The sequence below is a fragment of the Natrix helvetica genome (assembly GCF_964273705.1).
Source record: "Natrix helvetica genome assembly, chromosome: 1".
Lineage (NCBI taxonomy): Eukaryota > Metazoa > Chordata > Lepidosauria > Squamata > Natricidae > Natrix > Natrix helvetica.
In genome coordinates, this window is record NC_138548.1 from 193,173,025 (window position 1) to 193,188,363 (window position 15,339).

The window sequence follows — 15,339 nt, forward strand, 5'->3', positions numbered from 1 at the left end:
GTCCCACCCAGGGGCCTAGGACGTCGTAACGTATTTTTGTAATATGTGTGCAGATCCAAGCAGTGCGGCCTTTTGCATTTGACTGATGGTGATTTTGTCAAGTTTTAACTGTTTTAAATGTAATTCCAGTGCTTTTGGAATAGCACCCAGTGTGCCGATTACCACTGGAATTACTACTGCTGGTTTGTGCCATAATCGTTGAATTTATTATTATTATTATTATTATTATTATTATTATTATTATTAGTAGTAGTAGTAGTAGTAGTATTAGTATTAGTATTAGTATTAGTATTAGTATTAGTATTAGTATTAATATTATTGAACATTCTGAACATTCAAAAATGCATTACAATTACCAATGACTGGTGCTAATGGTTGATATGGGTTGCTGCCAGCCTCCTAGGTATCAACCAAGTACCTTCTTAAAATATAAGATGTTCCGAGTAGCACACATTTTTGCAGTTCCGCTGGTGTTATTGCAGGAAGCTGCAATTTGTTGGTGTATCTTGCAAAATCTTGGACATCATCATCATCATCATCATCATCATCATCATCATCATTATTATTCGATTGCATCACAGTGGCCAGTTGTTTTGCCGGATTTGGCATTGATTACTACTCGCGCCCACCCAGGGGCCTAGGATGTCATAACATTGACAGCTTTAAGATTTGCGTGCTTCAAATGCCAGAGTTTCTGAGCCAACATTTTGGTTGCTAAGCAAGAGCGCTGTTAAGAGAGTTTCACATTTTACAAGTTGGCCACGCCCACCCAGTCACATGACTGCCAAGCAACTCCCACTCAGTCACATGGCTGGCAAGCCACTCCCACCCGGTCACATGGCCGGCAAGCCACTCCCACAAAGCAGGTCACACCTACAGAAGAGGTTCTAAAAAAAATTGAAAGCCACCACTGGAATGAAGGCTATGTGGGATGCACTGCTAATTCTCCGGAAGGCAGTCAAAATTCTTTCACGGATTACAGTTCATGAGGGTGAGCATTAAAACAAAACAAAACAAAAAGTTATGCATGATTTCTGGGTCCGAGAGAAAGCCAAAACAAAGCACAAAGGTCGGGCTGAAATTCCAAGATGTTTTTTCACCGGACAGAAGACCCGTAAACCCCTGTTTGCAGTCTGAAAGCCAAGTTGTTTTAAGCAAGTTTTCATTTCACCAGCTTGGGCTCAGGCCAAGCCCCGCATTCCCAAATCGTGGTTCTGGGTGACGCTTCTAAGTTCTTTTGGGGGGAGGGGGGAGAGAAAGGGATACTTGCCCCAGGCTACTTTAAAATGCTACTTAAACACACATGAATGTGCACGCTGGCACGCAAGCACACACACACACACCGCCTCAGTCCCAACTCCAATAGCTTTCTCATGATGCCCCGGCGGGGGTACATGGGGCAGATTCACCAAAAATGTAAAGTGAAGGTGCTTTCCTTGGGAAGCTGTCTGTTAAGGATCCTATCCAGAGTGAGTCCGGATAGCATGAACCCGAAATGAAAACCGGGACTTCAGGAAAGGGGGGTGGGAGGCGGAGGACGCACTGGTTACCTAAAGCTCCTGCCGGAGAGAGAGAAGGATGGAGCAACCAACCGATTGGGGTTGAGATAACTGTGCAGGAACAAGCCTTCCGCTCGACTTTACTCGCTCATTATCTCACCACGAGTGGTACCAGGGTCTGCTGCACTGAGTGCCAATGGATCTGGAGCCCCAGCATCAGTTCCCAACCCAGAGCCAAAGCAGGTGGCGAGCACGGCCACACAAGTCTGCAGCTCCGCTAAGCCTGGGAAATGCGGCCATTGCTCCGGTGCTGCACAGCTCACTTTTTCCCAACTCTCCTGCCCACATGGACCTGCCGGAGAGAGGAGGAGGAGGAGGTGGGAGGAAAAGCCAAGGCTCTCTTGTTTGACTGGGCTCTGTCTCCACCTCCTCCTCCTTGGAAGCCATTGGAAGAGGGCTGGGAGGAGAGCATTCAACTGGCATTCAGAGGCAAGCAGGAAATGGCAGGAAACGGCAGAGGCCAGCGGCCTGCCTCCCAGCCAGCACAGCCATGCGGCTTCCCAGCCCAAACCATCCAAACTGGCTGAATCTCACCACTGATTACAAGCATTTGCAGATGATTTGATACTTATCATAGAAGAATCACTGGAGACAATCCCAAAGCTGTTAAAACAGATAGAGGAGTTTGGAGAGGTAGCAGGACCGAAAATAAACAGAGAAAAAACTAAAGTTCTAATTAAAAATCTTACACAAAAACAAAAAGAAAATCTAGCAGAAAAAGTGGACTTTCAAATAGTTAAGCAAATTAAATATTTGGGAATATACTTAACAGCAAGATGTGCAACAATAGAAGAAGACAATTATATAAAACTTACTTTCAGCAAATAAAATTACATTTGGAAAAATGGAAACATTTACATTTGTCAATGTTAGGAAGAATTGCCACAATAAAAATGAATATCCTACCAAAACTGCTTTGCCTGTTTCAAACAGTACCTATAAAAATTGTAAATAAATTATTTGATGATTTGAACAAATTGATGTTGATATTTATTTGTCAAGGAAAAAAAGTTGAAAATTGAAAATGCTACAAGGATCTAAAATTGAAAATGCTACAAGAATCTAAAGAAAATGGAGGGTTTGGACTACCAGATTGTTTTTTATATTACCAAGCATGTGTGATAACGTGGTTAAAAGAATGGATAAATCTCAGATACAAGAGACTCTTATATTTAGAAGAACATGATTTACAATTAGGATGGCATGCCTTCCTATGGTATGAGAAAAATAGAATTCATAGCTATTTTCAAAATCACTATATAAGAAATTCACTAATATTGATATGGGAAAATGTAAAGCCTAAAATTCCAGGATGGCTCTCTATGATGGAAGCCTTTATGTATCCAAATGTGGTGATGTTTAAAAAATCGTGACTTATAAAGACATTTTAGACACTGAAGGGAAATTAAAATCGAAGCAAGAGCTTGAAGAACAGGTCATTACATTAGCCTGGTGGCCTCAATTGCGAATATAATCTAGATATGACATAGATATGAAAAAGAATGGCTTTTATAAAGGACAAACACCATTTGATAAGACACTATTGAACACTGAGGAAAAATTAATTAAGGTATATAACTTTTTGCTAAATTTAAAAATGGAGGATGAACAAATAAAAGACACAATGGTACAATGGGGGGGGGGGAAATGTTGGCTATAACAGAATTAGAGAAATGGCAAAAATTATGGGAATGGAACTACAGTTTAACAATGGCAACTTCTTATAAAGAAAATTTATATAAAATGTTTTATAGATGGCATTTAGCACCTGCGAGGTTAGCTAAAATGTTTAAAAATATGTCTAACAAATGTTGGAAATGTAATCAAAAGACGGGCATGTTTTATCATATGTGGTGGCTTTGTGCTAACGCAAAAAAAAATTAGGCAAAAATACATAATAGGGAAATATGTAGACTTTAAACCTGAATAGACCTCACACATCTTTTTATGTGATCAGCAGAGGTGGGGGCCCCAGAGGGGTGGAGTTGGGTGTAAGAGACTTAGCTGAGATGGAGAGGGTAGTGATAGTTGACAATGGTCTCCTCTCAAACCTACAGTAGAATACATTCAGGTCATCTGCCAGATGCTAATTCTCTTCTGCAAGGGAGGGAGGTCTGCTGTAGCCAGTGATATTTTCAGGCTTTTCCACACATTTGCCAGTTCATTTGTGGAGAGCTGATTTCTCAGAAGAGACTGAAGCAGACACTCCCTTATTCAATGAATTATTAGAAGGAGAGGGAATTATAGCACAACCAGGCTTGTAAAATTCTGTTATTATAGCCAACCTCACTAATGGTAGCTTAGCCTTCTAGTGAAAATGTTCTAGTAGATCTGACACACAAACCCACAAGCACACTCCTATAGGCAAACGCCCCTGTTACATTTTACCGGAATTCTTGTGAGTGAGTCTGGAATACTCTTTTTGCCATCATTTGTTTTCACTCCAAAGAGGACAAAGGCCACACCTTCCACTTTCTTTCCATACAAGTACCTGTAATGACACAATAAAAGTAAAGGCTCAATTATACATCTTTGCTTTCCCTACTGATCTTCTTTGAACACAAGAGGGGTACATCAGTGATGGTGTCTCAAAGGTGTTTTTTTCTTCAAAAGGCAAGTGGACTGTTTTTTCCTTGATGAAGAAGAAGAAAACATTTCACTTCTCATCCATGAAGCTTACAATACAATACAATTGCCCCCAAAATGCAATCCTTCCATTTCCCCCCTCACCACCATCCAGTGACGTGCGGTGAGGTTTATGGCTGGTGAGGATGGTGACGTCATCAGGAAGGCGGGAAATGGGACCACGTGTGCTGGAGGCTGAGGCGAAATCCAGCAGAAGCAGGAAGGTTCTCGTCGTTCCCCAGTGGCTTTTGTGGCTTCGTCATCCGGGAGCGCCGACAACATTTCTGCCTCCGCAGCTCCCGGGCGCGGCCGGACGGATGTATATAATATATAATATAATATAATATAATATAATATAATATAATATAATATAATATAATATAATATAATATATATATATATATATATATATATATATATATATATATATATATATATATATATATATATATATATAGTATATAATATTATATACTATTATTTCATGAAGAGAGGTGAGGCTCTGCCTCCCCTGCCTCCCCTGACCGCACGTCCCTGCCACCATCCTATCAGAACCTATCCTTCCATCCCCCCACCATCCAGTCTCAACTGTCAGTACCTATCTTTCCTGACATCAGAACTGATGAAACTTCTTGGATGAGAATCGAAATGTTTACTTCTTCTTCAAAGAAAAAAACAATTGCCTTTTGAAGAAAAATGCACCTTTGAGACAACTATGACCTGGATGATTGAGAATCTCTACAGACACCAGTGAGGTTGCTGACCTATTTCTTTTTTTATAAGTTCTTTATTTTATTTTAACACAAACATTCCATCTTTCATTAAACTCTATCATCTGGGCACAAACATTTTGTGCAATAACAATTAAAATTACAGCCATGTTCATTATCTTATCTATTGTTAAATTGATACTAACACATAACATACTATTATAATAATCCCCTTCTTTACTTGTTTAACTTTATTAATACAGTTTCCCTATTTCACACCTCTGCTTTCATTTCTAATTTTCATATTTATTTTCTAACCATTGATAAAATAACTCTTATATACTATAATAGTCAAATTCTTCCTTTTCTTTAATTACAAGTGTTAATCTATTCATTTCTGCACATTCTAATATTTTCTTAATCACGTTCTCATCTATAGGGATCTCTTCACTTTTCCAGTTTTGTGCAAATACAATTCTAGCTGCAGTTATTACATGAATAAATATACATTTTCTTTACTATAAGTTTCTAGTAAAATCCCAAACAAGAATAATTCTGGTATAAAGTCAATATGTTGTTGTATCAACTTTTCCAACCACATACAGATTTTGTCCAATATTTTTTAGCTTCTACATATGTTTACCACATATGATAGTACGATCCCGGTATCTGATGACATTTCCAACATTTGGCTGATTTATCTTTAAACATCTTTGCTAATCTTTCCGGTGGAAAGTGCCATCTATCAAGCATCTTATACAAATTCTCCTTGTATGCAGTTGACATTGTTAATTTATAATTTCTGTCCCATAGTTGCTGCCATTTGTCTAACTCTATCATATAACCAAAGTTTTTGCCCATGCTATTATTGTTTCCTTTACTTGTTCTTCTTCTAATTTAATATACAGTAGGTAACTATACAGGTTTTTTTAATCACTCTCTCTTCTGTTCTTGTTAGTACCTTATCCAGTTCTGTCAGTTCCTTATAAAAGCCATATAGTTTAGCATCTTTTTCATATTTAGATTGTATTTCCAGTTGTGTATACCAAACCATATCAATCTCTTGTTTTTTCAATTCCTGTTTAGTTTTGAGGTCCCCCTTCTCAGACAAAATATCTTTGTATCTAATAATATTTCTCATATTAATGATATTTGGATGTATAAGTGCTTCCATCATCAAAAGGCAAACTGGTATCTTCAGATAATGTTGTTCTCTAATTTTCTCCCATAGTAATAATAAAGCATTTCTTATATAATGTCTTTGAAAGTAATCATGTATCTTATTTTTCCCATACCATATGAAAGCATGCCAACAATTGCAAATCGGGAGGAGGAGAAAGAGCAAGAAGAGGAAGGGGAGACTTGGGTGGGGAAAGCTGGAAGGTAAGGATAGAAAAAGAGGAGGAGAGGCGGGGATGACATTGTGATGGTACAACATGCGATCTTGGAGTTCCAAGATTGCTGTTAATATCTCTGTCGCTGGATGGTCCTTTTGGACCTAAACCGTCCCGTAGAGACAGTGATAGAGAAGGGCACATCCTGCTGATCCCAGGGACATCACAAACTCCCTGGTAGATCCAGGAGAAGCACTTTTTTCCGGTGACAGAGAAGCAGTCATTAAAGCTGCTGAAATTTGGGACAGCTCCAGAACAGAAGGAAAGCTGGAGAGAAAGTGTGTCGAATTGGTGAGATAAGTTTTTGTATTAGTCGAGAGAACACCCTAAAAGATCAAAAGTAAAGTTAAAATTGAAGACAGAAGAGGTCAAGCAGCAAGATTAAGCCAGGGTCAAACTTAGTGTGTTATTTTTCTTTAATCCTTTTATTGCTGGAATTTTTACAAACGCTTTTTATTTTTTGAACTGGACTGGTTTTTTATTTCTTTTTTTAATACTTATTGTTTAAGACTTTTTTTCTTTTTCTTTTTTCAATACTCTATTGCATCTTCTTTTTTAAAAAAATATTTTTTTTCCTTAAGTTTGGAATATAAAGAGGGAAGTAAAAGTAGAGGAGAAGAAGTAATACTCTCACTTAGAGGCTTGGAAACATTGTTTTTCTTTTTTTTCTTTGAGCAAAGTAAGAGCTGGTGTTTCAAGGACTCTGAGCTTGTTTATTGAAAATGATGGCGGAATGAGCACGGATTGTTTATACAGGTGCTCCTCTGGGGTACTATCAGTAGTTGGACTGGAGTGAAAAGAAAGCTTGGAGTTGAAAGAAAGAAGATTGCAATGAACTTGGAAAGAGAACTGCTAGCTTTGTTTGGAACTTAATAAAAAAGCCTTGGATTCTATATAGTGGCAGTGTTTACTATCTGGAGGAGAAGATCAATACAGATGATGTTGCAGCAGGGAAAGGAAAAGGAAGTGACATTGCAGATGATTATGCAAGAAATTCAAAAAATACAAGTAAGGACAGAGAACATTGAAAAGAGAACAGAGAATATTGAACAAAGAACAGGAAAAACAGATGAAAAAATTAAGAATATCTACCAAACGAATATGAAATATGAGGTTCCAGCTGCCGGTTCCAGTGACCCAGGCCACCAAACCACTACTGGTTCGGCCAAACTGGTAGGAACCCACCTCTGAGTCAGACTAATAAAGCTACCGTAAGTAAAATCTAAAGACTATTTTACAATTTTATAAATAACGTATTTGTTAAACAAATTTCAATTAAATATGTTCAAATCAGAACTAGTCTCCAAATCTTATTTTTCTGAATATTATGACCCAAAGAAAAACCACTTTCATGCAGATGTTACCCAGTGCCAAAATAAATTTCTTTAGCTACTCATAGTTGTAAATAAGCATACCTTGCAGTGATAGACACATGGAAATTTGCATTGCCGTCAATGTAAAGAAACTTCTCTGATGGTTGCAGACAGACTTCAAAGCTTGGCAACACTACAGAAAAAGAAACAGATGAATAGATAGAAGTCTAGCACTAACAGGTTTTATTCAATATATTTTATTTATTATTTATTTATATCACATCTTTATTATTTTTGTAAGCAACTCAAAGTGGTGAACATATCTAATACTCCTTCCTCCTATTTTATTTATTTATTTGTATCTTGTCTTTATTATTTGTACAGATAACTCCTATCCAGCACACCTTTCTCATTCTATTTTCCCCACAACAACCATGTGAGGTAGATTGGACTGAGAAAGAATGACTGGTCAAGATCACCCAAGCTGGCTTTCATGACTAAGGTGGGATTAGTACTCACAGTCTCCAGAGTTCTAGGTTGCTACCTTAACCACTAGACCAAATTGGTTCTCATAATTTCCCACTTCTACAAATGATAGAACTAGATTTTTTAGAAACAACATGGAAGGGAAAGAAACCCAGGATCAGGAAGTGGCTTGGTTGAACAGAAATGAACCTTCTTACCATATTCCCTGACATCAAAATATGCAGTATAGCTCTCCTCTGGGGAATGCTCATATTTGGCCACAGCCGTCCATGTCCCAAAACTATAGCAAGAAAATGAAAATATTTTTCATTCTTTTGACTTTATAATTGATTTATGACAATAATGTTATGAAGAAGGGGTACAAGGCATCTTCCTGATATTAATAGGTTTACTTGTCCAATGATGAATAATTACAAAGGACGAAGAAAATGCCTGTTTCATAAATCTTCAGATTCAAATATGTGGAAGTTAATATGTGAATCTTACATCTGCAACAAATTTCCACTTGCTCACTGAGTTTAAGTGGTAGTGATAAGATTGTATCTATTATTTGTCCACTCAATTTCACAGAATTGCTGTAAAAATAACATTGCAGCCCCATGCATGTAGATCTGGGCTCTTCAAAAAACAAGAAGAAATAGAAATGTAATGGACAAATTAAAATGATCAAACCTGGATTTTTTTTCTTACTTTAGTAATAGATCAGGGAAGCAGGCTAAAGGGAAAATACTATGCAGCCTTATTCTTTAACTGGTCTTTAATAGCTGTATGTTTTTTTTTCTTTCTGTATCACAGTTTCAGTTTGGTTTCAAAACAAGTAGCCTTATGATAATATTAATATTAAATTACCTGACAAGCTCTGGTAAATTGTAAGGCCGGATCAACTTTGGGTCAACTGGATTAGAACTAACGACAATGCCTTGTGGGGTCTGGGCACAAGGAAATAAAATATGAATGTGTTGAAAAAATGTAAAATGTTGCACAATATTTCCTCTGCATTCTATAACATCAAACTCCAGCTGTAATACTAGATTTTTTAATGTGATAACACAATATAGATAGCAAATGCAACTCAGCAGGTAGGACACTGGGTTATAAGATGCAAGACTATTATTTGAATTTTAACCAAGATAACATCAACTGATATGCTTTGAAAATAGAACATTTGCCACCCCAAGCCCTTTTTAGCAAAATAAAAAAAATAAAAAAATTGTGCAGATGAAAACTGCTACAAAACACGAAGTAAACAACTAGCTCCTATCCCCACCATATACATGCACACACACAATTACATACATTCATCCTTGGCATTATTTTCCAGTTTCATAGTGAAACGTTTCAAATCATTGATACAGCCTAATATTTAGCACAGAGTTTAAAATTAAGCAATTTAGGAAAAATGCATACATAAAATTGGTTGGCCAACCAAAGCTTCATAAAGTAGTTGGGTCTACCTGCCATGATTACATGGGAAAGAAGAATCAACAACAACCACTTCTTGTTCAGAGGACTATACTAATTACACAGGATTGCTGACACAATTCTCACCTTAAACTCAATAATCACAGGTTTGTCCGTTCTGTGCATGTTGTGATCCATAGAAAAGACACGATAGCGCACTAAGAAAAAAGAGACTAACTGTAATTTGTGATAGTATTCAGAAGATATGTGCTGATCTGTGACCATAATAAAAAAAGTAATTGATTCATGTGCTTGCATCCTAAAAAAAAGTATTGTCATAAATTGCCTGATATTTTGTATCTGTCAATCATCCCACATGGTTCATGCAGCAAATAAAGACTCTCGGGACATTTTTATTACCAAAAGTATAATTTACTGAGCCAATATGGATACAGAGGTAGTAAAGCCAATATTAACATTTTTGTGCGCAAACAGCATAGCTTATTTATTCCATCCTTTATTCCATCCAATCAGTACGGTCAGTTCAGTTCAGTTTGTTTGGCTAATGGACTCTCTGCCTAGTAGATTTTCTCAGCAGATGACCTTGGTTCTCAGCCTCCAAGTCAGTGCTCTTTGCATTCTTTTCCCCCTCATTATGCCTCCCCTGCATTCCATTCTTCTTGTCTGGTGGTAAGCAGGGTTTGCAAAGTAAGTCTTAACCATGATAGCAGCTGTCTGCCTACTGTAAATTCTAAAAAGCAGATGTGGGACAGTTTCTACAAAAACAGCTGGTTAGTCTTGTGGGAAGCTAACCACTTTCTAGAAGAATGAAATATTTTGAGAAATATTTTAAAAGGCAGGATAATTTTTTTCCCCTAAAAGAGAAATAAAAATCTTAAGGGTGACAGAAACTCAGAGCCCCAGCTCCCTCCCCCCAGCAGATATTTTGTGCCTATTGAGAAAGATTGGGCCAGCCTAGCTACAAAACAAAAGACCTTCATCTCCAGGGTGATGGGATTAAGACATGACCTTTCAGAATTAATTGACTACCATCTAGCAGCAGAGCTCACCACATTGCATAATATCCTAAGGACATTGCATTTTCCTTCAAACTTCAAGCAAACTTAGCTCAGACAACCTATAGAGCCAGCTATGACCCCCTACAACAGCCAATAGAAGCTCTCCCATCTTGGAACTGAATTAGATTTTTCTTCCAACAATTTGGCACCCCAGATGGGACTCAAAGCTAACTTGACCAATGGACCAGGCCTCAGTAAGCTTCCCTTGCCGGCACAAACTCATTGTGACTGTGGGTGGATTTTTCCCTGACTTTGGCCATTTGGAACTAGGGTAGCAAACAGGTTTTGAGTTTTGAGTTCAAAGGAAAGAAGGTGAGCACCTCTAAATTTTAACTTTTAAAGCCCAGAAAAGCATGGGAAATGTTTGTATGCCTATCTGTGTGAGTGAGAGGACCGTTCTCCCAATCACAGCTGGATTCTGCTCCCTCTGTGCCTTTCCTAACCGCAGGAAGATCTGTTCTACCAACAGACAGGAGAGCATGGGGGCTTTGCCAGAGCACAAGATCTTCTGTTAGGGAAAAAGGGAGAGAGTGTGTGAAAATGGAATGGGAAAGTGAATGAGAGAGTTGAACTTTTCAACCAGCTAGGAAGTCATTAAACAGAGCCCATTCTGAGGAGGTGCTCTTACTTTGTCAAAGGGAAGGCAGAGTCCAATTGGATCTTAGTAGGTTCAAAAACTGGTAGGTCAAAAGAGGAGGTGCCCTTACTTTGCCAGTCAAAATCCTCCCTGGACCAAAGCTGCCCAAGAACTAGTAGGCTAAAAGCAGCAGTGGCTGCAGCAGGTAAAAGCCCAGCTAGGTCAAAGTGAACCCCACATGTGAAGGGGAACATGGGAAACTGTAGTTCGAGGGATGTCCTTTCCGGTACAAAAAGTGATCAAGCAAAAGTTATATGCAAGGAATGGGCTTTGCTCAGTGACGTTAAATTGAGCAAAAAAAGAAAGAAAATGCCTTCACCTAGTTTGCCTGGCCAGCAGAACATGGTGAAGGAAACTGTTCATTTTTTTCTCTCCCTCCCTCTCTGTACCTTTAAGAACAGCCCAAGGTTATGAGGAAATGTTTTAAGTTCATTCTGGCATTTACTATATGTGTTTAAGGGGTTTTTAATCTGTCTATTTAACATCTGCAATGTTAACCTTAATTCTTTTTTCTAACTCTGCCTGCAAGCTATCTATCCATCCCCACTCCACTTCCCCATCTGTTATCTACCAAGAATGCCTTTCCTGGGAGGATCACCCACAAAAGGGGAGGGGGCCCTGTTCTCATGTCTTTCAGCCCTGCACAGATAACTCTGCAATCCGTGGAAGCAGAGCACACTGATCCAGATGCTGCCTCCAGAGGAGACCTTCCATCCATATGAGCCAGGGAATTGGGCTTGAATCCATCCATCCATTAGAAAGTCATTACAGCAGCCATAATGGAGCAGACCTTCCCAAGCCTGACTGACCAGCCTTACCACCACCCAGCCTAACGCTACCCAGAAGACTTGAAAGAAAGGACCTTGAGATGGACTAAAGACTATTTTCAATCTCCAGAAGACAGCTGGAAGGACCATGGGGGGAGCATGGAAATTCATTGTAAGGTTTTCTTTCTTGTCTCATTTATGTTGTAATCAGTCAAATGGGTTCATGGATGGATGGCATTTGGGAGTGGTAGGCGTAGCAAGTCCTGAACACCTTGGATTTCTGTCTGGTAGGAGGGAAATTTGTCCAGAATATTTGTATTGCGTATCTTGTAGACACAGACACAGACACGAACCCCACTCAGAATCAAAATGAAGCCATTCCCTTCACCTATCTCCACACAAAGCTTCTCCTAGACTGGTTTTTGCCCTGTGGCACTAAGGCCCAAGCAGTCATATCTCCCTGCCAATTCCATGGGGGAGGGGGCGTGCTCCTTCAGGCAATTCCTTCACTGAAGAGGTAGCAGAAAAAAGATCTCCAAACCCCAAACCCTGACTGTGACTCACAAATGATGCTGCCCAGTTGCCAAGTAAGGCTGAGTATGTTGTACTGGTGGTCTTATTAGAAGCAGTTCCAGGGCTCATTGTGTGTAATTTGAAAAAATACTGAATAGCCTGGATAGCACACTGGCTAACCTCAATTAGGCCTCACAAACTCTGGATGCACTAAACCAGGGGTATCAAACTCAATGCCTGGGGGACAAATCCAGCTCATGGGGTGCTTAGATCTGGCCCACAGTGTCGTCCTGGAAACAGCAAAGGACTGGCCAAACGAGCTCTGTTTTCGCTGGCAGAGAGTTGCAGGAGGCCCTCGCAGCCAAAAACTCAGCTTGGGAGCCCGTTTTCTCTGGCACAGTACTCGGGTCACCACAGGTGTCTCTAACATGAGTGACATTGAACTGGCTACACCCACCCTGGCCACGCCCACCCAGCACCCTGAGGTCAAACACAATCTTGATGCAGCCCACAATGAAATCAAGTTTGATACCCCTGCACTAATTTGTGATTACATTCCACTGGACCATCTATCAATGTGTTTCTTAAATCTTTTCTTAACTTTCTAAGCTTGATTTCTCAATATCATTAATGCCAATACTCACAAGGCATAGATTCTTCCCTTCCCCCACTCTCTAGAAATATCTCAAATAAATGACGAATCCCACGTATGGTTTTGTTTATAGCATTATTCATCACATAACCCCAGGGGAGTGAAGAAAGAGAGGCAGAAAAAGAATTTACCTGGAGAGCCTGGTGTATAGATGCCTTTATCTGTCTGGATGAACACATAGCCACTCTGGTAAGAAAGGAGAACCACCTTTTCCAGGTTCACTTGAGGACCAGTTACTTGCACAACCACATACTGATTTTGCTTGGAGTCCTTATTCAGTTCCTTTGCAGGAATCTGGATGAGAAGATGAACAGAGCAGAGGCTTCAAACATAATCATCACTAAGGGCCACCTGAGGGCTCATTCCGTAGCCCTAGACAACAACACAAAACATTGATCCAGAAATTTTGACGACGGAGTCAAAAACAGAAACAAAGAGGATCACAGAATGCCAAACATTGGTGCATTCAATCTGAAAAACTTGCTTCTTGCTTCCACTAAGGAAATTTCTGATTTTTCCTGGCAGAAGGCAATGGAAAGACCATGTAGCATCCAGTTAAATTTACACATCAAGAAAACTCATCACCCAATTCCAAGCTCAAAACAAGTGGGAGGGAAAGGAAGGGAATGCTTACCCCACATATACTTTCTTAGTTTGACTGTCTCACTTCCTGAAGGATCATAAACCCAAACACCTTGAATGTTTTTCATTGGGCAATTATTTGATTATCCAAACACACACATGTGCACACGCACACACACACACACATTTACCCAGATGAATTAATCTGTCCTTCACTCCAACCTAGAAGGTCTGGAAGTCAGGAGAAGGTTAATTTACAGTACATAGCATTTGTTTGGAATTGTGAACTCTCAAAACATAACCTGTTCATAAGTAGAATGCTCTTTAATTTGTGTGTGTGTGTGTATGCAGGTCTTGGCGTATTCGGCTCTTCAGGCTGGTGCCTTCGGCTTCATGCTTGTGCAAGCAAAGCGTGATTGGAGCTGCTGTCTTTCCATAAATATTGGTGGGGAGTGCTGGCTTTGTTGCTGTAAGTGGATTGGTTGGCTGTGTTGTAAAATCTTGATTAGTTGATGAAATTGATGTTTGCAGATTAGTCGGCTGTTTCGTAACATCCTGTGTGGCTGTATGCCTATTGTTCTTTTGTATTGTAACGACCTGGGTAATGGGCTGTGTGATGACATTCTGAGCTCTATTGTAGTGATATCCTGAGTCCTGTGCTGTAACCTCCTGGGGATTTGGCTGTGTTGTAACATCCTGAGCCTTTGCGTTGTAACCTCCTGAGTTCTGTGATGTAATGTCCTGAGCAGATGGCTGTGGTGTAACATCCCGGGCTTTGGTTTGGCTCCGAGTTTGCGGTCTGGCCATGTGTTCATGGCATGTGTCAGTTTGCTTTGTGTGGGGGTCGGAGGGGGGTGCAGCAGTTGGTGATGCCACCGTGGTTTGGCTTCTGGATGGTGGTTGCATTTGGTCTATGGGATGGGTTTGGGTTTGAGTCTGGTGAGGGTGATTGGTGGTTGCATTCTGTGTTGTTCTGGGTCTGGCGTCAGTTTTCGTGGCTAGGACTCGTTTGTTAACTAGGGTGTCAGGCCTGCAGTTATATTCCTTTTTAGGATCTTTGGCCTGCTACACTCTCTATTATTTCATTATGCTGTTTCGTTAGTGTAGTAATTGGGAGGGGGAATGTAAAGGAGTAGAATTGTGGAATGTGTTGTTGTCATTCCATTCTAGAAGCCCAAGGCTATCTTTTGTCTCTGCACCTCTGCATCTGATCGGAACTAGGTGGGTGGAGATGCCAGCATGGCCGAAGAAGATTGGACCATGTGATGGATTTATGGGTGTGGGGATACGATCATGAACTTTCAACTGGGTGGAATCCCAGGAAGCTTTTAGATTTGGGGTTTCCACAGATGTGCCAACATGTTTGTCTTATTAAATTGGAACTTTAAGGATAGCTCTGCCTTGGACTCTGATTTAATTTTGCATGATATTTGGAACACTGACATTATCCCAAATCTCCCTTTAAAATAAATCACCAGCTCCCGGCACGGGGGCTGGTGAGGGGTGCTGATTTCCCAATGCTGACCAGGTCAGCATAAAATATCAGCGAACAATTATGAGAAAGCCTTTTGAGATAAGAAGCTGAGATGAGATGCTTCTCTACATCTCTCCCAAGCAGCAA

The 15,339-nt window shown here is 39.8% G+C and overlaps 1 protein-coding gene across 2 annotated transcripts in view; it reads right to left on the bottom strand.

Moving 5' to 3' along the window:
• The window catches only part of LOC309389037 (complement C3-like), a 213,395-nt gene that overhangs the window by 164,852 nt on the left and 33,204 nt on the right, over positions 1–15,339 (bottom strand). For both annotated transcript variants that reach the window (XM_081946931.1, XM_081946932.1), the window contains exons 3-8: positions 13,268–13,430; positions 9,636–9,706; positions 8,937–9,016; positions 8,285–8,367; positions 7,704–7,794; positions 3,948–4,050 (exon numbers count right to left, since the gene is read on the bottom strand). In XM_081946931.1, coding sequence (XP_081803057.1) covers positions 3,948–4,050; positions 7,704–7,794; positions 8,285–8,367; positions 8,937–9,016; positions 9,636–9,706; positions 13,268–13,430 — 591 coding nt within the window. The remainder of the gene's footprint in view (positions 1–3,947; positions 4,051–7,703; positions 7,795–8,284; positions 8,368–8,936; positions 9,017–9,635; positions 9,707–13,267; positions 13,431–15,339) is intronic.